Source organism: Megascapheus bottae, chromosome X (assembly GCF_031878675.1).
Source record: "Megascapheus bottae isolate mThoBot1 chromosome X, mThoBot2.hap1, whole genome shotgun sequence".
Classification (NCBI taxonomy): Eukaryota; Metazoa; Chordata; class Mammalia; order Rodentia; family Geomyidae; genus Megascapheus; species Megascapheus bottae.
In genome coordinates, this window is record NC_143547.1 from 79,670,940 (window position 1) to 79,692,511 (window position 21,572).

The following is a 21,572-nucleotide window of genomic DNA, read 5'->3' on the forward strand; positions in this document are numbered from 1 at the left end:
TCAGTCAGATAATTTCCAGTCTCCTTCAGGCTTTTATATTACATACAGAGTGTGTCATAGACTTGAGTAATAGCAGGGCTACCAGAGACCATCTACCTAAGCTTAAATCCCAACTCTGCCAGCTACTCATGTACTCATGTCCAAAAATGGGCATGAGGGTACTAACTGCCTTTTATCATTGAGAGGATTATTTAAGTCCATATGTATGAGGTGCTTAGAATGGTCCTAGCAAAAGTAAATACTGTATACATCCTGTCTGTTAATAATATTGTTGTCTCTTGGTTCAGCTCTGCTGTTTGCCACTTCCAGACAGTCCTGCCTGGTTGTACTCTAGGTCATTCCACCTGTTTTGTGCTTATCAAAAACATGTAAAGGACTGTTTTTATTTATTTATTTTTATTTACTTAGTGCCAGCCTTGGGGCTTGAACTCTGGGCCTACAAGCTATCTTTAAGCTTTTGTGCTCAAGGCTGTCACTCTACCACTTGAGCCACAGCTCCAGCATTTTTGGTAGTTACTTGGAGTTAAGAATCTGAAGGGCTCTTCTACCAGCTATGGTTACAGGCACCAGCTACAAGCCCCTGTGTAAACTATGTTACATATGTAAGTGTAACTCTTCTGTACATCACCTTCACAATAAAATTAAATTTAAAAAATAAATAAAATAAGCTGGGCATGGTGTCTTATACCTGTATTCCTTGCTATTCAGGAGCCTGAGATCTGAGGATCATGGTTCAAAGCCAGACCGGGGACTAAAGTCCATGAGACTCTTTAATTAACTACCAGAAAACTGGAAGTGGTGCTGTACTCAAGGGGTAGGGCGGTAGCCTTAAACTGAAGAGCTCAAGGACAGCCAGCGCCCAGGCCCAGACTTCAAGTCCCACAACCGACAAAAACAAATAAAATGATACAATTCAAGACTGCCAAGAAGCTGAGATTGTGGATTATAACAACTTGTCATTCCTGCTCTACTCACATTTCCTTAGGAGTTTAAAAATCTGAAAATGAGTTATAGGAGTTTAAAAATCTGAAAATGAATTATATTATGACCTAGATGATTGATAATGGGTCAGTGCAGAACCCTTCCAAGGATTACGAGGAATAAAGTTTTGTGCTTTAAAAAGGGCATTTAAGTTATAGACATGAGAACTCAAATAGCTTTATAAAGACAGCAATTCAAGTCAGAATTAATTCAGGCATGGAATAGTTGGACAAGCTTGTAATTCCAGATACTTCAAAGACTAAAACATCCTGGTCATGTGAGTTCAGGAGTTTGTGGCCATCCTGGAAATGTGAAATTCTGACTCCAGAAAGGGAAAGATTTTAAGGCTCCAAAAGTCACAACATACAAGAAACAATTGTAAAAACATAAGTTCTACTTATCTTGTCCCAGAACTGCTCAGAAAAGTTTACTTTTTTTAAGAAAAAATGGAATGTATTGGTATTGATGAAAAAATAGGAAAGTAAGTTATACCTTGATAAAACTTTTCTTTATTTGGTGCTGGTCCTGGTTCATTTTTTTTGTTGCAGGTCCCCAGGGGTACTGGCCTTGAGGGTTTTTTGTTGTTTGTTTTTGCTCAAGCCTAGCACTCTACTAGTTGAGCCACAGTTCTACTTATAAGGTTTTTTTTCTGTTTTGGACTTTGGTGGGTGTTTGGGTGCTTATTTGGAGATAAGAATCTCATAGACTTTCCTGCCCTGGCTGATTTGGAACTGTGATCCTCAAATCTCAGCCTCCTGAGTAGCTAGGATTACACATGTGAACCACCAGTATGCTGCTGGTAAAAACTTATTTTTTAAAAAAGAACGTTGTTTGTATTTTCACATTCATTGAGGAATTGTGTAGTTGTTACTTATGTTTGAAATACTACTTGACCTTTCACCTCTCTTTTCAGTTAGAGGTAGAAGACTTAGGGTCCTTCAGAGATAACAAAAAATTTTGTATATCAGGAGGTAAGTGAAAAGGTTGTAAACAAATTAAGGTTGGTGTTTTTTTCCCATTCTGGGTGACTTTTGGGTACCATGGGGTGAGACATTAGTGATAGTAAAGCCGTCCAAAACACTGCCCCCTTCTCAAGGCCACAGTACTATTGGCTGGTTTATATTTTAAGACAAGAAAGATCTTAAATTCTGAACTGAATATTTTAGGTGATCCTGAGTCTGCTGTGACTGAGCTCCAGTGTGTTTGGCATAACTTGAGCTATATGACATGTTCTTGGCTTCCTGGAAAGAATACAAGTCCTGACACGAACTATACTCTTTACTACTGGTGAGTATGTATACATAGACAACTTGATGAAGCACTGATTGTGAGATGGCATAGGCCTTAGAATTCAGCCTAGTTCCAAATGGAAAAATGGCTTATTCTTTTTTTTTTTGAGTGTAATCCATGGCCTCCATACCAGGCAAGTATTCTATCACTGAACTGCACTTCCAGCCCCAGCCTCTTCTTTTCTACAAAGGCAAGAAGATGTATAGTTTGCTTCAATAAAAAAATATGTCTGCTTTGGATATTTAATTTAAAGAAACACTGACTGAGCACTGATGGCTCACACCTATAATCCTAGCTACCTTAAAAGGCTGAGATCTGAGGATCAATGGTTTGAAGCAAGACCAGGCAGATTTAGTCTCTAAGCAGCAAAAACGCCAGAAGTGAGCTATGGCTCAGGTGGTACAGCACTAGCCTTGAGCACAAAATCTCAGGGACATTGCTCAGGCCGAGTTCAAGCACCAGGATCAACACACACACACACACACACACACACACACACACACACACACACACACACACACACACAGAACCAGTTTCTATTTTTATGTACAGATACACAAGAGACTGCAAAAAATGTATAGGAGAACCCATGTAACTTTTATCTAGCTTCTCCAGTGGTAACATAACATCTTATGAAATTACGATTCACTGTCAAAACCAGATTGTTGGTACATTCTACAGCCTTATTCTCATTTTACCAGTTTCATGTGTACTTGTGTGTGTGTTGTGTTTGTGTATCTGTGTATGAAGTTCTATGTAATTTCTTCACATAGCTCCAACACTGCAATGATCTTATTGCTACATCCAACTCCTGCATCCCTTTTCCTTGGCATTTCTAGCTCTTAAGTCTCTGTCCTCTGGTACCCACTAGTCTGCTTTCCATCTCTGTAGTTTTCTCATTTCATGGATGTTACTGGCTTTTTAGTGGTACTGGGGATTGAATTCATGATCTTGTGCTTGCTAGATAGGCATACTACCACTTCATCCACATACTCCCAGAAGCTTTTTCGCTTCAGTTTTTTTTTCAAATAGGGTCCTGTCTACAGTCTCCCTTAGACCTGGCTTATTCTCCAAAATAGGATCTTGTTAACTTTTCCCCAGGCTGGCCTTGAACCACAATCTTGATCCCTGTCCACCCTCCAGTAGCTAGATAACAGGTATGACCTCCTTGCTCTGGTAAACTTGGACTTTTTGTTACCAGTATTGGGGCTTGAATTCAGACCCTGGGAGCTGTCTCTGAGCTTCTTTGTGTTCAAAGCTAGAGCTCTAACACTTGAGCCACAGCACCACTTCCAGATTTTTCTGAGTAGCTTATTGGAGGTAGGAGTCTCACAGACTTTTTTGGCTGAGCTGGCTTCCAACTTTGATTCTCAGATATCAGCCTTCTGAGTAGATAGGATTTACAGGTATGAGCCACTGGCATCCATCTTTGGATTTTTTTAATGTAACATGATACCCTAGAGATCTTGTAAGTAGTTATATAAATTGAAAGTTTTGGGTGGGGGGTGTAGGGGGGGAGGGAAGTGGGTACCAAGACATGTGAAAGGGTATCAATGTATGTGAATTAATGCACCTTCTATCTGGCAAATATCATGTAACCCTTTTACTAATTACAATAAAAAAAAAGAAAAGAAGAAAAAAAAAGAAAAATAAATTGAAAGTTTTTAATTTACATTCCAGATATCTGGTAATATAGATGCACCTGTTTCAGTACTAATTTATTAAGGCACATTGCTTCCAGTTATTGTTTTGGATTTTTACATTTTTATTTTAATATTTATTTTCTATTTATTTTTTTGTTGGTGGTGGGATTGAACTCTGGGCCTGGGCACTGTCCCTGAACTCTTCAGCTCAATGCTAGCACTTTACCAGTTGAGCCACAGCACCACTTCTGCTTTTCTGATGATTGATTGGAGATAAGAATCTCATGGACTTGCATGCCTATGGCTGGATTTGAACCGTGATTCTCAGATCTTAGCTTCCTGAGTAGCTAGGATTAGAAGCGTGAGCCACAGAGGCTAAGCTTTTTTTTAATTTTTTCTTGTCCTGGAGCTTGAACTCTGGGCCTGGGTGCTGTCCCTCAGCTTCTTCTTTTCCAGTCCTGGGGCTTAAACTCAGGGCCTCTGCACTGTCCCTAAGATTTCTCAAGACTAGTGCTCTCCCACTTGAGCCACAGCACCGTGCCTGGCTTTTTCTGTGTATGTGGTACTGAAGAATCGAACCCTGGGCTTTGTGCATGCTAGGCAAGTACTCTACCACTAGACCATACTCCTGGCCCCTCCCTGAGCTTCTTTTTGGTCAAGGCTAATTAGCACTCTGCCATGAGAGCCATAGCTCTACTTCTGGCTTTTTAGAGGGGGAGGGGCAGTTTATTTGAGATAAGATTCTGATGGCCTTTCCTGCCTGGGCTGATTTCAAACTGGGAGCCTCAGATCTCATCCTCCTGAATGGCTAGAAATGGAGGTGAGCCAGTCTTGCTCTTGGCTCACCTACTGTTTTTTGTTTATTTTTGCCAGTCCTGGAACTTGAGCACTATCCTTGGGTTTTTCAAGGCTAAGCCTCTACCACTTGAACCATAGCACCACTTCTGGCTTTTTCTATGTATATGGTTCCAAGGAATTGAACTTGAGTCTTCATGCATGCTAGACAAGCACTCTACCACTAGGCCAAACTCCTGGCCCCTCACCTACTGTTTTTCTTTCCTCTTTTGTATCCGCTATTGCTCTTTTCCTTGTTTAATTTAATTTTTATTATTATAAAGGTGATGTATAAAAGGGTTACAATTCTTTAAGTCAGGTAGAGTATTATATAATGTCATCTCTTCTCTCAATCACTCCCAGTTTATTGTTACTTTTCTTAAACCCTTCTGTGATAAAAATCTATTCTTCAACATGACAAACAAACCCACTTATGACCTGACCCTTGTCAATCTCTCTTGTGCCTTCTTATCCCCTTCCTCTCATTCTGCCCACTGCCCAGCTCACATAGAACTTCTTTCAGTTCCTCAAATTGGCTCCTCAGACACTCAGACAAGAGAGGAATTCAAACAGAATGTTCACACCAGAAAATGGGAATGTTCTGTCTCATTGCAAGCCCATGCCTTAGCCTATCCCCTTTTGCCTCTTCTTTGTCCTCAGATGCTACTTCCTTTGTAGAAAGCCTTCCCTGACCCCTCAAGTCTAGAGACCTTCCCTTCTTCTATATCCCACGACACCTTGTACTTTTACATGTTTTGTTGCTCAGCACACTGGGTTGTCATTTCCTATTTACTTGGAGGTTGCCGGCCACAGGCTTCAATCTTCTTTGAGAGCAGAGGCTGTGTCTTGTGACACATAGAGTAGGTGTTCCATAAATCGATGATGAACTATTGGATAGGATTCAAAACCTAGAGGGCATTCCAGGGTTGTGCTGATTTCAGGAGTCTGGGCACCTGAGGAAAATTATAGCTGAGGAATCAGAGAGGATTGCATAGCTCCGGCTCCCTGAAGGCTTGCTAGTAAATGAGCAAAGAACAAAGCCTAAGGCATAGTAGTGAAAATTTGGGATAGCTATGACTTCAGGCTTTTACATGCCTCTGGACTTGGTAGCATCACTGTGTTTATGATCCTATTAGGACCAAGAGTCATCATGGGTAAAACAACAGGGAAATCCTTTAAAGAGTCTGAATCTGTATTAGGCTGAGGAAGATGTTGTAAAATTTTTGTCATTACATGACAGACTGTGGGCAAGTAGCCTTGCTGTTAGAATTGAGGTTGCATGCAAGTAGGTTAGGTGGCCTAGTCTTCAAGGTTCTAATAAAAGAAAAATAGGGAAGTATCTTGAGGATGTAATTTCCCAAACCAAGTCTCAGTGTAAATTTCATAGACGTCTCCCCTGGGGTGAGTAATTTGGAAAAAGAAACTGAAGTGAGCAGTTTGAAAGGCATTCCCCTTTCTCTGCGCTGATATGGGTTCTTGTTCCACAGTTGACAGCAGATAGTGCTTGAGCTGGCTTTCAGCCCTCTGTTGATGCCTTTTGGCAAGGCACAGTCTGTCATACAATGGGAGCTGGCTCAAAAAGCAATCTGCTCAGGTGCCTGTGGCTAATGCCTGTTATCCTAGACACTGAGGAGGCTGAGATCTGAGGATTGAAGTTCGAAGCCAGCCTGGGCAGGAAATTCCATGAGACTCTTTATCTCCAATTAATCACAGAAAACGCTGGATGGGCTGGGAGCATGGCTAAGTGGTAGAGTGCTTGCCTAGCATGCATGAAACCCTGGGTTCGATACCTCAGTATCACACAAAAAAAGCTGGAAGTAGTGGTATGGCTCAAGAAGTAGAGCAATAGTCTTGAGAAAGCCCAAGGACAGTGCTCAGGCCCTGAGTTCAAGCCCAGGACTGGCAAAACAAAAATCCAAAAAAACCCCAAACCTCAATAGCTCAATAACCAGCTTTTTGGGGGGGGAGGTGGGGGAGGTGGGTCATTGGGCTTGAAATCTGGCCTGGGTGCTGTCCCTGAGCTCTTCAGCTTAAGGCTACCACCCTACCCTTGAGCCAAGCCCCATTTCCCATTTTCTAGAGGTTAATTGGAGACAAGAGCCCTAGGTCCTTTTGTGCCCAGGTTGGCTTTGAACCTTGAGCCACAGATCTCAGCCTCCTGAGTACCTAGGATTACAGGTGTGAGCCGCCACGCCCGTCCTCTAGCCAGCTTTTTTTTTTTTTAGCAACCTGTGTGTCTTTAATTTTCCAGTACAGATATTGGTATGCATTCTTTCTAGAGCCATACTGCTTGGGTTCCAATCCTGGCTCTCTTTCTTTCTGATCATGTGATTTGGAGCAAGTCTCTTTTCTCTGAGCCACATTTTTATAATGTGAAAATTGGGATATTGATAATAGTGCTGTGAGTAAGTGGTACCATGTATACAGTAAGTACTCCACACTTGGTAGTTCTCCTTCTTGTTGTCTTATCCCCACTCCTTTGTAGAATATCAACATGCAGTGCAGGTCTCTTCTTTCACCACACAGAATTGGTATCGATCCCATATGTCTTCCCACTCTGGCTCTCCCCTAGAAAGAGAAATCCTCCAATCAATGTAAAAAAAGCAGAGAGTCAAGAGATGTATTCATTTGCAAGCACCTAGAAAGAGTTTAAGGTTGGATACAAACTATACCACACAACTTGCCAAGACTATTTCCCTCAATTTCCAATCAGAAAATATGCATTCAATTTTTGAATTCAGAATAATTATTTCAAGCCCTAGTGCTATGACTTATGTTCCTGAAGGGATAGTCTGCTGTTAAAAGGAACCTAACCTGTAAAGCTCCAGACTAGCCAGGGTGATGAATTTTAGGGAGATTTTGCTCCCCTTACCATATCAATCATATTTACAGTTGGAAACTTAGTCTTTAATTTTTCCATTTTTTCCTCATGTCTGTAGTAGAATTCTGCAGAGAAATTCTGGGTGGGAATTTTCATAAAAATCACCTGCTAGCTTGGATTTCTCATCTGATCATTCCCCCAAAATATTCCTAAAGATTGTCTGCTCAGAGCTAATATATTCCCTTTTAGTGCTTCCAAATTACAATAAAATGGTTTTACATGTTAGATGTGATTATATATGAAATGCTTAGGGCACAGAAATGAACAAGGGTGCTAAAAGAGTACCCATCAAAAAATGTATTTCATTATTATTATTTTTGCCAGCTGTGGAGTTTGAACTCAGGACCTGAGCACTGTCCTTGGACTTTTTCTCAAGGCTAGTGCTCTATCACTTGAACCATAGCACTACTTCCAGCTTTTTTCTATGTATGTGGTACTGAGGAATGGAACCCAGGTCTTCATGCATGCTAGACAAGCACTCTACCACTAGGCCAAACTCCCGGCCCCATATTTCATTATTTTTAAAGTAAGGGAAAGGTCTTTCATATCTTTACTTTTTGTTTCAGACTGTGAATGGAAAATATTCCAGGACTGTCTGATTCAGAAACCAGTCATGACAATAACTTAATTTTAAAGTTTTCTCTCATAAATATGAAGACTTGCAGGTAATAGAAAAAGTGTGGTAAGATATCTTGTTTTGTGTGCTGGTACTAGAGCTTGAAACCAGGGCCTATGTACTGTCCCTGAGCTTCATTTGTTGAAGGCTAACACTACATCCACTTGGGCATTTTTTTAGGACTTTATTGAAGATGGAAGTCTCGTGGACTTTCCTACTTGGACATGATCCTCAGACCTCAGCCTCCTAAGTAGCTAGGATTACAGGTGTGAACTACTCCTGGCAAGCTTATAATATCTCTTAAAGGACAAAAATGCATTAGCTCTAAAATTTTAAGGCTTTACATGGCTGAGTGCATGACTTTTTAGGTAGTAGCAGACCTGAGTTTAATACCCAGTACTGCAAAAATATTCTTGATTTGCTGCAGAATCCCAGGGAGAATTTCTGTCCAAATACTGCTTTTTAACCTAGAGCAAACCTTCTATGTCAGATCTTTGGGAGGTTTAAGGAAACAGCAGTTTTTAGAACCAGGGTTTGAACTCAAGTCTTTGAAATTGTTAAGCTTCCCTTCTCACATGTATTTACCATGGAGATGAAGTCGCATGGACCGTTCTACCCAGGCCAGCTTTCAACTACCATCCTCTGAATTTTAGACTTTCTGAGTAATGAGGATTATAGGCGGGAACCTCCAGTAGTCCCTGGCTAGGAACCAGCCTGTTAACTTACTACAGATGATTTTGAGGTCACAGGTCAAAAGTTTGGAATTCTCCTATGTTCATTTTTTTCGAAAAAAAAAGTATCTTCCTTTTCTGCAGAATCTTTGCACAATTCCCATTGTGGCTAATGACGTAAGGCTTGACTCCTAGTCTTTTAACATTTACTAAGAAACAGACTTCTCCGATATCCTAGACAAACAGTATAATAAGCCCACTCTGCCTTACTGTGCCAGAGTAGGGGCTTATGGTCATTGTGGAAGGTTCCTGTAGAGGTGAAATGAGGAGGGATATACCAACAGTACACTTTCAGAAGACATTGAAAGCCACATGATGGAGAGCACACAGAAAACCATTGTGTTTTAGAACATCGACCTGGTAGTAATCGGAGGGCACTCAGAATGAAGGTCAGAGAGGTCTGCCTGGCAAAGATATGAAGCCTGAAGCAGTGAGATCATGAATGAGGGTGTGGGCAATGGGAAGAGCACAGAACATAAGGCTCTAAGCAACTTTGCAAACAGAATGAGTGATAGAATATAGAGAAAGGAGCCAAAAGGTAATTTTAAGTATCTAAGGAGCCTTGAGAAAAATGAGCTCCAAGTGATGGCAATAGAAAGATTGGGGAAAAAGGCAACATGGTGGAGAAAGTTACATTATCTGTTTTGAATATGGGCTATGAGGCAATAGTAGAGCACTCAGATGGAACAATTAGAAATCAGAGACTAGCTGTGAGATGTAAGGTCAAAACTAGGAATCTCTTGGGGCTGGGAATGTAGCCTAGTGGTTGAGTGCTTGCCTAGCATTCACAAAACTCTGTGTTTGATTCCTTGGTACCACATGCACAGTAAAAACCAGAAGTGATGCTGTGTCTCAAGTGGTAGCCTTGACAAAGCTCAAGGACAGTGCCCAGGCCCTGAGTTCAAACCCCAGGACTGGCAAAAAAGACTAGGAAGCTCCAGAATACAAATTATAGTACAATAATGAGAGTAAAATACTGTGATGAAGCTGGGTGCTGGTGGCTCATGCTTATAATCTTAGCTATTTAGGAAGGTGAGATCTGAGGATCATGGTTCAAAGCCAGCCCAGGCAGGAAAATACATGAGACTCTTATCTCCAAAAAACTACCCAAGGGCCAGAAGTAGAGATCAAGTGGTAGAATGCTAACCTTGAGCAAAAGAAGCTCAGGGACAGTACTTAGTTCCTGAGCTCAAGCCCCAAAACTGGCACATGCACATATATGAACGCGCACAGGCACACTTGGATGAATAGATGAGGGAATCAGAAATGGAAAAGAATTTGTTCTTGAGAAGAGAAAGGAGAGGAACAAGTGAAGAAAAGGAAAGAACAGGAAGAGGGGAACCATGGAATTCAATACACAAGTGTTTTCAAGAATATAAAACTTCTCTTGGCTTAGAATGTCTTCCTTCATAGAAGGAGGTCAGGATTCCTATAGATTCCATGGCTCTGGATACTTCCAGTGTCTAGCAACGAAGACCAGTCTTTTCTTCCAGAATTATAAAATCAACTACATGATAAAAGAGTATTTAATTAAAGCTATTGTACTTTGTTGCGAATATTGCTTTTCATTGCCATCTACTTTAAAATCTCTTCTCCATTAACCTTATTCAAAATAATGTATTTTTGTCTTATAGGCACAGAAGCCTTGGAAAAATTCTTCAGTGTGAGAACATCCATAGAAGAGGTCAACACATTGATTGTTCCTTTGATCTGACTAAAGGAAATGATTCTAGTTTTGATCAAAACAGTGTCCAAATAATGGTCAAAGACAATGCAGGAAAAATTAGACCATCCTTTATTATAGTGCCATTACCATCCCATGGTAAGTTTTAGAAACCCTCTGTAAAGATATGAATAAAAGTATATTATATCTTAAATATATGGAAAAAAGTATATCTTTTGAACAACTAATGCAAATAATTTTTAAAATGGTAATTTTAAGATCTTCCTGAAACAGACTACATTTTTGAAAAATATCCTTTGGTAGATCCTTATTTTTATGCCAATAGAATGCCTTAGACTCAGATCCTTGTGGCTTTTGCCCTCTCAAGGCTGGCGTTCTACCACTTGAGCCACATCTTTTCTTCTTCCTTTTTCTGGTTAATTATAGATAAGCATGTCATAGACTTTTCTGTCCAGGCTTTGTTGACCCAGGAACCTCAGATCTCAGCCTCCCAAATAGCTAGGGAGATTACAAGTATGAACCAACAGTGCCTAAGCTAGATGCTTTATTAAAGAAGCAAGTTTAGAAATTCTGTTAAATGTATATGTCAGATGCTTTCTCTTCGTTTCCTTAGGCTAAAACTTAAGAGCAATCAGTTGTAGAACTACGATTGTAATGCAGGCTGTCTGACTCTTAAGATATAGTCTCTTTTTTACTTTTTTACTTGAGAGGATGATGCTTATATGATTAGTTGCTGAGTAATCTGTCTCAGTTTAGATTGAAGATGATATAATGAGAGATACTGAGGATTGAACCCAAAGCCTTGAGAATGCCAGCTGCATAATCTGCCACTGTTACACCCCATTCCAAACTATTTAACACTTTGCCCGGATAGACATACCTGGAAAGACTAAGTTCTGATCTGTTAGAGGCCTCATGTGGTTGAGATACTAGTTTCTCCTAACTTTTGAAATATAAATTCACATTTCTTGTCTGTAAAATGCTGTATATAGCCTCATTTTATCCCAAGGAATTGTCACAAAGTCCAAATGATATAAAGTATATAAAATGTTTGTAAATTTCTAAAGAAAAAAAATGCCAGTTTATTTGTTGTAATACCTTAATAGGAAGCTCAGATTCTGATTAAGTAGTATGCAGATGATTTACTGGTAAAGAACCATCATTAGATGAAGGCTTTCAAATCTAGAAGCAAAATAATGTTTAAGAGAGAACCAAAGGTAGGCTTTTTTTAATTAAATCTAGAGAATGAGTTCTGGTAGTTTGCATATGAAACAAAGCCCACTTCTTTGTATCCTAGATAGTTTTAAGACAATCTTCTTGCTCTTGTTTTAGAGGAATTATTGGTTGCATAAGGCAAGCCTTCTCAGCCAGAAAATGACATCTACAAGTTGTTTTCTGTTAATGATCTACTATTATTACTTGCTTTTCAGTATATAGCTGTTTCCTGCAAAAGTGAATTGTCTTTCATGAGACTTATTAACAACTATATTATTCTTAGTTATGGTTATAATAGTTTACCATAACATTTTAATTATACAGTTTAATAGTTTAGTAGTGTTAAATATATTCACATTGTTGCATAATACCATCTGGGACTTTTGTCTCTTGCAAAACTGAAACTGTGCCCACTGAATGTTAATCTCTCCCCTCCCCCAAGCCCTTGGCAACCACCTTTATACTTTCTGTTTCTATGAACTAGATTATTCTAGATATCTCATGTGAATGGAATCACACAGTATTTGTCCTTTTGTAACCCGCTTATTTCACTTATCATTACTCTAAGGTGCATCCATGCTGTAACATGTAATAGATACTAGGATAATTGGGGGGATTCATGGTCTGGGTACTGTCTCTGAGCTTTTTTGGCTCAAGGCTAGTGCTCTACCATTTGAGCCAGAGCTCCACTTCTGGCTTTTTGGTGATTTAATGGAGATCATCTCATGGACGTTCCTGCCCAGGCTGGCTTCAAACTATGATACTCAGATTTCAGCCTCCTGAGTACGTAGGATTACGGGTATGAGCCACCAGCACCCTGCAAGAATAACTTTTTAGGGTGTGTGTGTGTGTGTGTGTGTGTGTGTGTGTGTGTGTTCATGTGTTCATTCATGCTCTAGTGGTCAGGGCCTGTGATGTCCCTCTGCTCAAAGCTGGTGGTGTACTACTTGAGCCATTCCTCTATTTCCTGAATTTTTGGAGGTTAATTGGAGATAAGAATCTCATTAACTTTCCTGCCAGGGCTGGTTTGAACTCCAACCCTGAGATCTTAGATCTCAGCTCCTGAGTAGTAGGAACACAGATGTGAACCACTGGCACCCGACTTAGAATAATATTTTGATTGTAGTCTTGGATTGGCATAAAGGAGTGACAGCTAGGGAAGAAGGCCTTGGTATGAAGCTCATTTGGACACAAACAGATGTCCTGGTCCTGTTTATAACCTTGGCATTTTTAACCATCTACAGATCAGAGTGCATGCTGTTTATCAGTTGTTCCTTAAACTCATTTTACTAGCCAGCTTCCTCCACTAACTGTGGCATTTCAGGAATTTGTAAAAGCCATTAAAACCCTTTTGTAGTATTTTAATTTAAACTTTAGGAAGCTAATTTGTTTTCTTCTAATTTTCAGTGAAACCTGATCCTCCACATATTACAAGTCTCTTCTTCAAAGATAGTAACTTACATGTGCAGTGGGAGAATCCACAGAATTTTGTTAGTCCGTGTTTATCTTATGAAGTAGAGGTCAATAACAGCCAGACTGAAACCCATGATACTTTCTATGTAAGTTTTTTTGGATCATTATTTTTCTTTGGACATGTTTCTTTCTCTGGAATTTGCCTACACTTTATTATCAAAGAGTTATAGTGATTTTTTTGCCAGGTAAATATAATAAACATCTTATTTGAAATAGGGCATGGTAGAAGGTTGGAGGGTATACGGTAATTGGCTGCAAGGGTAAAGCCATTCATTAATTCATTCACTTAGTCACTTTTTTTCCAAGTATCTTCCATATTCCAGGTATTGTTTTATGAGCTGGAACTAAGGTAGTGATGAATGAATAAGATTTCTTTTGTCTCCATGAGCTTGCATATTAGAAAGAAAGAATGTGAAAATGAAACTAATTTCAGAGAATGAGTAATATGAAGAAAATAAAATGAAGTGAGGTACTAGGGTGGCCTGGAGAGCCTAAGGGGATGTTAGATGTTATTTGAAGTCATCAAATAATACCATTTGAATGAGACCAGAATACTGAGCAATAGTTAGATGTGTGCAAATCTGGGCTTATAAAAGACAACAGATACAAAGTCTGAAACACGGATGAGAAAAGAAGAGGTGTAGCCAAAATAATAGAAAAGGCAGCCTGGGAGTGTGGCTTAGTGGGAGAGTGCTTGCCTAGCATACATGAAGCCTTGGGTTCAACTCCTCAGTACCACATCCACAGAAAAAGCCTGAAGTGTTTCTGTGGCTCAAGTGGTGGAGCACTAGCATTGAGAAAGCTCAAGGCAGTGCCAAGACCATGAATTCAAGCCCCAAGACTGGCAAAAAAGAAAAGGCATTGAAGCAGTAGGCAGAGATTAGATAGTGTAGATTCCTAGAGGCTCCCATTTTCTTGAAGTTGGTGTCAAGAATGTAGTAGAATCGGAGGAGTATTTGTTTATGTGAATTTATGGTACCCAGAATCTAATGCAAAACATACCACATCAAGGACCCTGGGGAGGCCTTCACCAAAATGTTGTATAACCTCAGGGCCTTAGTCCCATTGATACTTTTCCAATAGATGCCACCAATTAAAGCCATCATTTTTTGTTTGGACCACAGACAACATTGGAGTTCATCTTTGCTTATTACATTTTATTTTTTTGTCCAAATTTAAAACCATGGACTCTAGAAGCATATTTTTATAAGGCGGTGCCTCAAGACTACGGACACTGTACCACTCACTTGTTTGTTTTTTGCCTGGTCCCTTTGCCTTTTGAGTTTTAGAAGTTTGATGCAAAATATCCTCTATTAGGTTTTAAAAGAGTCCAGCATCATGCACGTGGGCTAATTCCTTGGTCCACTTCATCAAGGAACTTACTAAAATAAGCTGGTGTTGACAGTCAGTAGCTCCAGAGGGACTGGCTTGGTCCACAGCAGAGAGAAGCTCTCTTGGGTATTTACAAATGACTTTGCCTGCTGGCATACAATCTTTACTAGTACCACAGGGTATAGTGTCCCATGAAATACCATAAAGGACAAAAGCAAAAGGCTTCCTTGATGGGAGAGAGTGGGTATGATGAAGTGAATTATCAGAAAGCTGAACTGTTCTTGATTACTCCAACCTTTTTTCACCACCACCACCCCCCATGGCTTCCATGGGAATCCTGAAGCATGTGCTGCCTGTATTAACTCATGTAACCTCTTAAATTATGTCCTGCTTATTTAAAACCTTGGTCACATGTGGGCCTTTCGCTCCACTGAAAATATAAATTTCTATAGGGAGAAATCAGTTGATGTCAACTCTTATGGTGTTCTTGCATTTAATAGCAACTTGAGTGTACTGAAGGACTACTCTATAGTAGAAATAGTAGTAACCGCTCTGAAATATCCCATTTCAAGTTCATACTAGTCCTGTTTCTGTCCTGTTATTTGTTCTCCATTTTACAAGTGAGAAATCTTAGTTGTTTCTAAGGCCACATTCCCAGTAAGTGATTGAAGCAAAGTTCTTACTCCAAGTGCCAAGAGTTGTATTCCTTTTTTTTTCTGATGCTGGTACTGGAGCTCTACCACTTAACCCACACCTGCAGCTTTTTGCCTTTTATCTAGTTAATTGAAGATAAGAGTCTCTGACTTGACTACCCAGACTGTAGCTAGGCTTACAGATGTGAGTCACTTGCACTCAACTCTTTTTTTCTTTTCTCAAGGTTGTAAAGATGTCCTATGTGGGCAAGTTTCAGCTCACACCTGTAATCCTACCTGTTCAGGAAACTGGCTGAGTAGCTAGGATGGAAGTTCAAAGCCAGACCAGGCAGGAAAGTCCATGAGTCTCTTCTCTACAATTAACTACCAAAAGGCCAAAAATGGAGGTGTAGATCCAAACGGTAGAGTGCCAGCCTTGAGTGAACAAGCTAAGAGATAGAACCCAAGTCCTAAGTTCAAGCTCCAATACTAACATGAAAAAATATATTCTATATGTGCATCATTTTTTAACTGTATTTTTTTGTCTTTTCTTTTTTGGCACTGGGGATTGAACCCAGGACGTTGCACTTGCTAGGCAAGCGCTTTGCCACTGAGCTACATCCCAGCCCTATATCTTAAAGCTGGACATATCTGCATTTTATCTGCTCATTTATTTACATATATAGATGTGCAGTACATTTGGAACTGATCTTGTGGATAGTGTCAGGTTAGGTACATATCCCCTTTGGATATGTATTAACTTTTGTAGTGGCTATCTTTTGATGAACTAGACTAATGGAAAGCTTGTTGGTAACAGCTAAATGACAATAAATTCTGTTTTGGGGGGCTGGGAGTGTGGCCTAGTGGTAGAATGCTTGCTTAGCATGCATGAAGCCCTGGGTTCAACTCCTCAGTACCATATACACAGAAAAAGCCAGAAGTGGTGCTGTGGCTCAAGTGGTAGAGCACTAGACTTGAGAAAGCCCAAGGACAGTGCCCAGGCCCTGAGGACAAGCCCCAGGACTGGAAAAAAAATTGTAAATGTTAAAACCCATTCTTTTTTTTTTCAAGGATGAAGAGAACAAATGTGAGAATTCAGAATTTGGAAGTAAGGTCAGTAAATTCAGCTTCAGCTATTTGGACTTGAAAACTAAGGGAACAGACATTGGGCAGGCCTAGTGCAAAGTAAATTTGAACTGCTTAAGCAAACAGTTTTTTCCCCATGGGTTATTGCCAGTTTTTTTCTTGAGAGTGAAAGATAATTTGAACTACCATCTAAGTCTTAATCATATCCAGAATTTGGCAAATATTTATATTATGATTCAATAGCAGAAAAGAGAATAAACTAGTAATATTCTTTGTGCATTTTTTATTTTATGTCTAAGGTTACAAGTTGCTTCATGATGGTCCCTGGTGTTACACCTGATACTTTTTACACAGTCAGAATCAGAGTCAAAACAAATAAGTTTTGCTATGATGATGTCAAGCTCTGGAGTAATTGGAGTAAACCCATGAGTATAGGTAAGAGAACCAGATTTTGTTATAATATAAAACACCAGCGAATGGAAACTAAGCTGATGTATAAAGTACATTGGTTAAGTACTCTTGTCTTTTCTTAGTGTCAGCCAATTACTACTTAAAATTAAAATTTATTTCCTGCTTAATTACTGCCTAATCATGTAGTGTTGATTGACAATATGCAGCTCTTGAGAAAACTAAAACCCAAATGGTATTCTCCTCTGATCTGTCCCATATCCATCTTTATGAATATCCAGAACAAATACATAGAAGGAGGCATGATCAAATCCATAAGCTGTACCATGCTAGAAAACTTTCCTATACTGGAGGCATGAATGGAAGAGCACCAGCTGTGAACAAGAAAGCGAAGCAAGAGTGCAAACTCCATTACTAGTGTGCATGCACACATACACACACACCCTATCATATATAGTTAAGGGGGGAGCAATGTTAATGATAATACTTAGTAGAAATAAACTTTTATCTAGGTTTTATCTAGGTTTTATATTCTTTATGTTTATTGGTTGTGGGGCTTGAGCTCATGGCCTACGGACTGTCCCTGAAATTTTTCTCTCAAGACTAGTACTCTAATACTTTGAGCAACAGTGCCATTTTTTGTGATTATTTAGACATAAAGATTTTCACAGACTTTCCTGTGCTGGCTGGCTTTGAATAGCAATCTTCAGATCTCAATCTCCCGAGTAGCTAGGATTATAGGAATGAATCACGAGCACCTGGCCAAGAATTTATTTATTTAGTGCTAGGGATAGAACTCTGGTTCTTGCTCTTGAAAGGCAAGGCACTCTATCACTTGAGCTATACCTAGTTTTTCCTAAGTAATGATAAGCAGTAAGAAAAGGCAAGCACTGTTGATGAGCTATCACATATAATAGGACATCTTTGTTATTAACGTCTGAAGCAAGCTAAGACATCTGGATTGGACTCTTACAGTGTTGACTGATTCAGAAAGTATAAGGACCAGAGCAGATCATTTTCTGAAACTCTTAAAGAAACAGAATGTAAGATGATTGAAGAATTTGGGCAAAGGGAATGAGGTAGGGATAGATATATCTGCTCTCATTAGCTAACAGTATTGGTGCTTCTCACGTCTTGATGTTTGTTCTCCACTGTGTAGGTAAGAAGCCCAACTCTACATTCTACATCAGCATGTTACTCATCATCCCAGTAATTGTCGCAGGTGCAATCATCGTCCTTCTGCTTTACCTTAAGAGGTGAGGCAGCAGTGGTTGGTACAGCTTGTATTCTTTCTGCTAGCCTTATTGCTATGGTTACTTCTGTTGGTGCTGCTGTTTTCTGTTTGCCCTATGTATTAGATGAATTGTGACCACACGTGGCTTCTACTGGCAAAGAAGTGTGTTGTCCACTTTCTGGTGAGGAAAATGAGCCTTGGGTACATTTTTTCACAGGTCTGCTCAGTTGCAGCTCCTTTTGCACATGATTAGCACTGGTAAAGAGGCCCCGTGTTCAATTACTTCTTCCACTACCTAATTTATCAGGTTAGATGATAGGTCTTAGAATGAAGATTTAGAAATACAGACTTAGTGGTAGAACACATGGTTAGCATGAATGAGGACCTGAGCTCTATCCCTGTCAACAAAAAAAGGGGATGAAAAAACCATTGCTAACGAAGTGATTTGTCAAGTACTAATGCAAAGCAGTCTGCTACCTAGTATTATAAAAAAGCTAACTTTACCAGATTGCTACTAATAAATGCTACTCTTTCTTAAAAAAAAAAAAGTTTTGTATTCCCGATCTCACTATAGGGACTGTGTACTGATCTTGAAGTAAAAAGTGCTGGTGGCTCAATTGGTAGAGCACCTGCCACTTTAGATCTCAGCCTGCCGAACAGCTAGGATTACAGGTGTAAAACACTGGTGCCTCGCAATCTCTGTCTGTTTTTGTTTTGTCAGTTGTGGGGCTTGATCTCAGGGCCTGGGCACTGTACCTGATCTCTTTTGCTCAAGGCTAGTACTCTACCACTTGAGCCAAACCTCCACTTCCGCTTTTTTGGGGGTTAATTGGAGATAAGAGTCTCATGGACTTTCCTGCCTTGGCTGGCTCTAAACTGCAAGCCTCAGATCTTGGCCACTGGAACAGCTAAGATTACAGGTGTTTCCTTTTGAAAAGTAAAGGTGACATTTTTTGCCAGTCTTAGGGTTTGAACTCAGGGCCTAGGCACTGTCTGTGGGCTTTCTCAAGGCTACTGCTCGACCACTTGCGTCACAGCACCACTTCTGGCTTTGTCTGCATGTGTGGTACCAAGGACTCAAATCTGTTGCTTCATGCATGCTAGACAAGCAGCACTCTACCACTAGGCTATTCTCCTAGCCCTGTAAATGTGACTTTTGATATGTCTGTATTAATGTGAGACACTCCAGTATACCAGAAGGTTTGATACAAACTTTCTCTGTTTTCTTAAAGGCTCAAGATCATTATATTTCCTCCAATTCCTGATCCTGGCAAAATTTTTAAAGAAATGTTTGGAGACCAAAATGATGATACCCTGGTAAGCACAGACTTCATGGGAAATTGAAATTGATTAAAGTTTGGGGGTCATGGGATTTCTTTTAATCTGTGTGTATATAAACATAAACATTTCATCTGTTTATAAGTGAACTATTCAATGTCATAAAATATTTTTATAATGTCGTCCTACATCATGATTATCTGTTTGTAGAACTTGTGCATCCTCCTGAGTAGAAACAGAGCTCACTGAACAGGGACTCTCTACTCTCCTATCCCCTTGCCCCTGATAACCAATATTCCCCTTTCTATTTGTGAATTTCCTATTGTAGGAAATTCATATGTGAACCCCTGTGATATTTGTCCTTCTGTGTCTGGTTCGTTTTATTTAGCATCCTGTTTTCAAGATCTATTTTGTTGTAGCATAAGTAAAATATACATTTTGAAATTCGTATGTGTGTGTGTGTGTGTGTGTGTGTACGTACGTGTACGTGTACGTGTACGTGTACATGTATGCATACTGATTCTGGACCTTGAACTCAGGGCCTCAGCACTGTCCTTGAGCTTTTTTCTCAAGGCTAGCACTATATTACTTGAGGCACATCTCCACTTCTGGCTTTTGTTGATTATTTGGAGATGAGTCCCATGAACTTTCCTGACCAGGCTGGTTTTGAACCATGATCCTCAAATCTCAGCCTCTTGAATAGCTAGTATTACAAATGTGCGCCAGTTCTGCTTAGCTTTGAACCAATTATTTTAAACTACTACTTAGTGAAAAAATTTAAGAAAAGCTGGTTTAAAATGTTTCTGTCAGGCAAAGTGTCTAAGAGATTAGCATGTTTGCCCACCTCATCTCTGGGCTCCATTCTGCTTTTGTGGTAGGAGGCATATTTTATTCAAACACACAGGAGGAGGAGCCTCTTTTATTAAGCTAATCTTCTGATTCTTAAAACTTAATGCAGGAAAATGTAAAGTGAGCATAAACAATTAAAATGCACTTTATGCTATTACATAGAAAACTGAACTCCAAGCTCATAGAAATAAAAACAGATCCACCCTAACTATTGTAGTTTGTTTCCTCCAGACTCTTATGCTAGAATTTGTGACTAAAAGTTTAAGACATTATAGGAAGAAAATAGTTAGAGGTTTTTGTGTAACTACATTCACTGTAATGAGATAATGAAGATATTTAATGAAATAAATATCACTATTGTATATATCTTAAATTAGCAATAACAGACATAAGGTAGTTAATTTAGGTAACTAGCAAAGTATACTAGATAATAGCCTAGGCTCTGGAGTCAGATTGTCTGCATGCAGATTGTTGCTTGATCGTTTACCATCTTTTTGACCTTAGATAATTTCCTTAGCCTCTCTGTGACTCAGCTTTCCTATTTATATAGTGGAAATTACAATAATCTCTACCTTATATTGGGTTATTTGGGTCCAATTAGTTTAATACAGTAAAATTGACATATATGGCATATTTTAAGTGCTTGGTGATGACTTACTTTTGTGTGTGGGTGGGAGGGGTATGCACATGCACACACTCCTGTGTGCATGCATGCATGCATATGCATGCAATCACTTATATTGGAGCTTTAACTTAGGGCCTCACACACTCACTTTTTTTTTGCTCTAGAGTAGCACTTTACCACTTGTATCACAGTTGTGGTCCAGACTGAACAAAGGCAAAAAACAAGACCTTATTTGATCAATAACAAAAATAGCCAGGCACTGGTAGCTCATGCCTGTAATCCTAGCAACTAAGGAAGTACTGCCCAAAAAAATCTTAACATTTAGAGCCATAGACAGAGAATATACTTTCTAATATTCTGTTACATTGCTATTCCCAATTTCCACTGTTCCGTATGTTGGCCAAAATGCCAGATACTTGAAAGGTTTGCTACTGTTCTTAGCAAAATGGGAAGCAGTTAAAATGTCTTGACACAAATGCCCAGTGTCTGTGCAAACATGCTTGGATTCATCAGTGTACATGCTAATGAAATCTACCCTTCTATATGTATTACTTTTTTATTGTATTTTCTGTCAAGGTGATGTGTAGAGGGGTTACAGTTACATTTGTCAGATAGTGAGTACATTACTTCTTGAACAATGATACCTGTTCTCATGTTTTTCTCCCAGTTTCCCTCCCCCCACACCCTCCAAATCATCTTGTTTTTCCCCTTCCCTTCCCTATTTCAAATAAACAAATAAACAGAAGTAATGTCTAGTTTTTAACAAGTAGGTGAGAAGTC

The 21,572-nt window shown here is 39.5% G+C and overlaps 1 protein-coding gene across 2 annotated transcripts in view; it reads left to right on the forward strand.

Moving 5' to 3' along the window:
* The window catches only part of Il13ra1 (interleukin 13 receptor subunit alpha 1), a 71,927-nt gene that overhangs the window by 38,013 nt on the left and 12,342 nt on the right, over positions 1-21,572 (forward strand). For both annotated transcript variants that reach the window (XM_090325676.1, XM_090325677.1), the window contains exons 4-10: positions 2,148-2,268; positions 10,611-10,798; positions 13,283-13,434; positions 16,384-16,425; positions 16,698-16,833; positions 17,966-18,062; positions 19,273-19,357. In XM_090325676.1, coding sequence (XP_090181802.1) covers positions 2,148-2,268; positions 10,611-10,798; positions 13,283-13,434; positions 16,384-16,425; positions 16,698-16,833; positions 17,966-18,062; positions 19,273-19,357 — 821 coding nt within the window. The remainder of the gene's footprint in view (positions 1-2,147; positions 2,269-10,610; positions 10,799-13,282; positions 13,435-16,383; positions 16,426-16,697; positions 16,834-17,965; positions 18,063-19,272; positions 19,358-21,572) is intronic.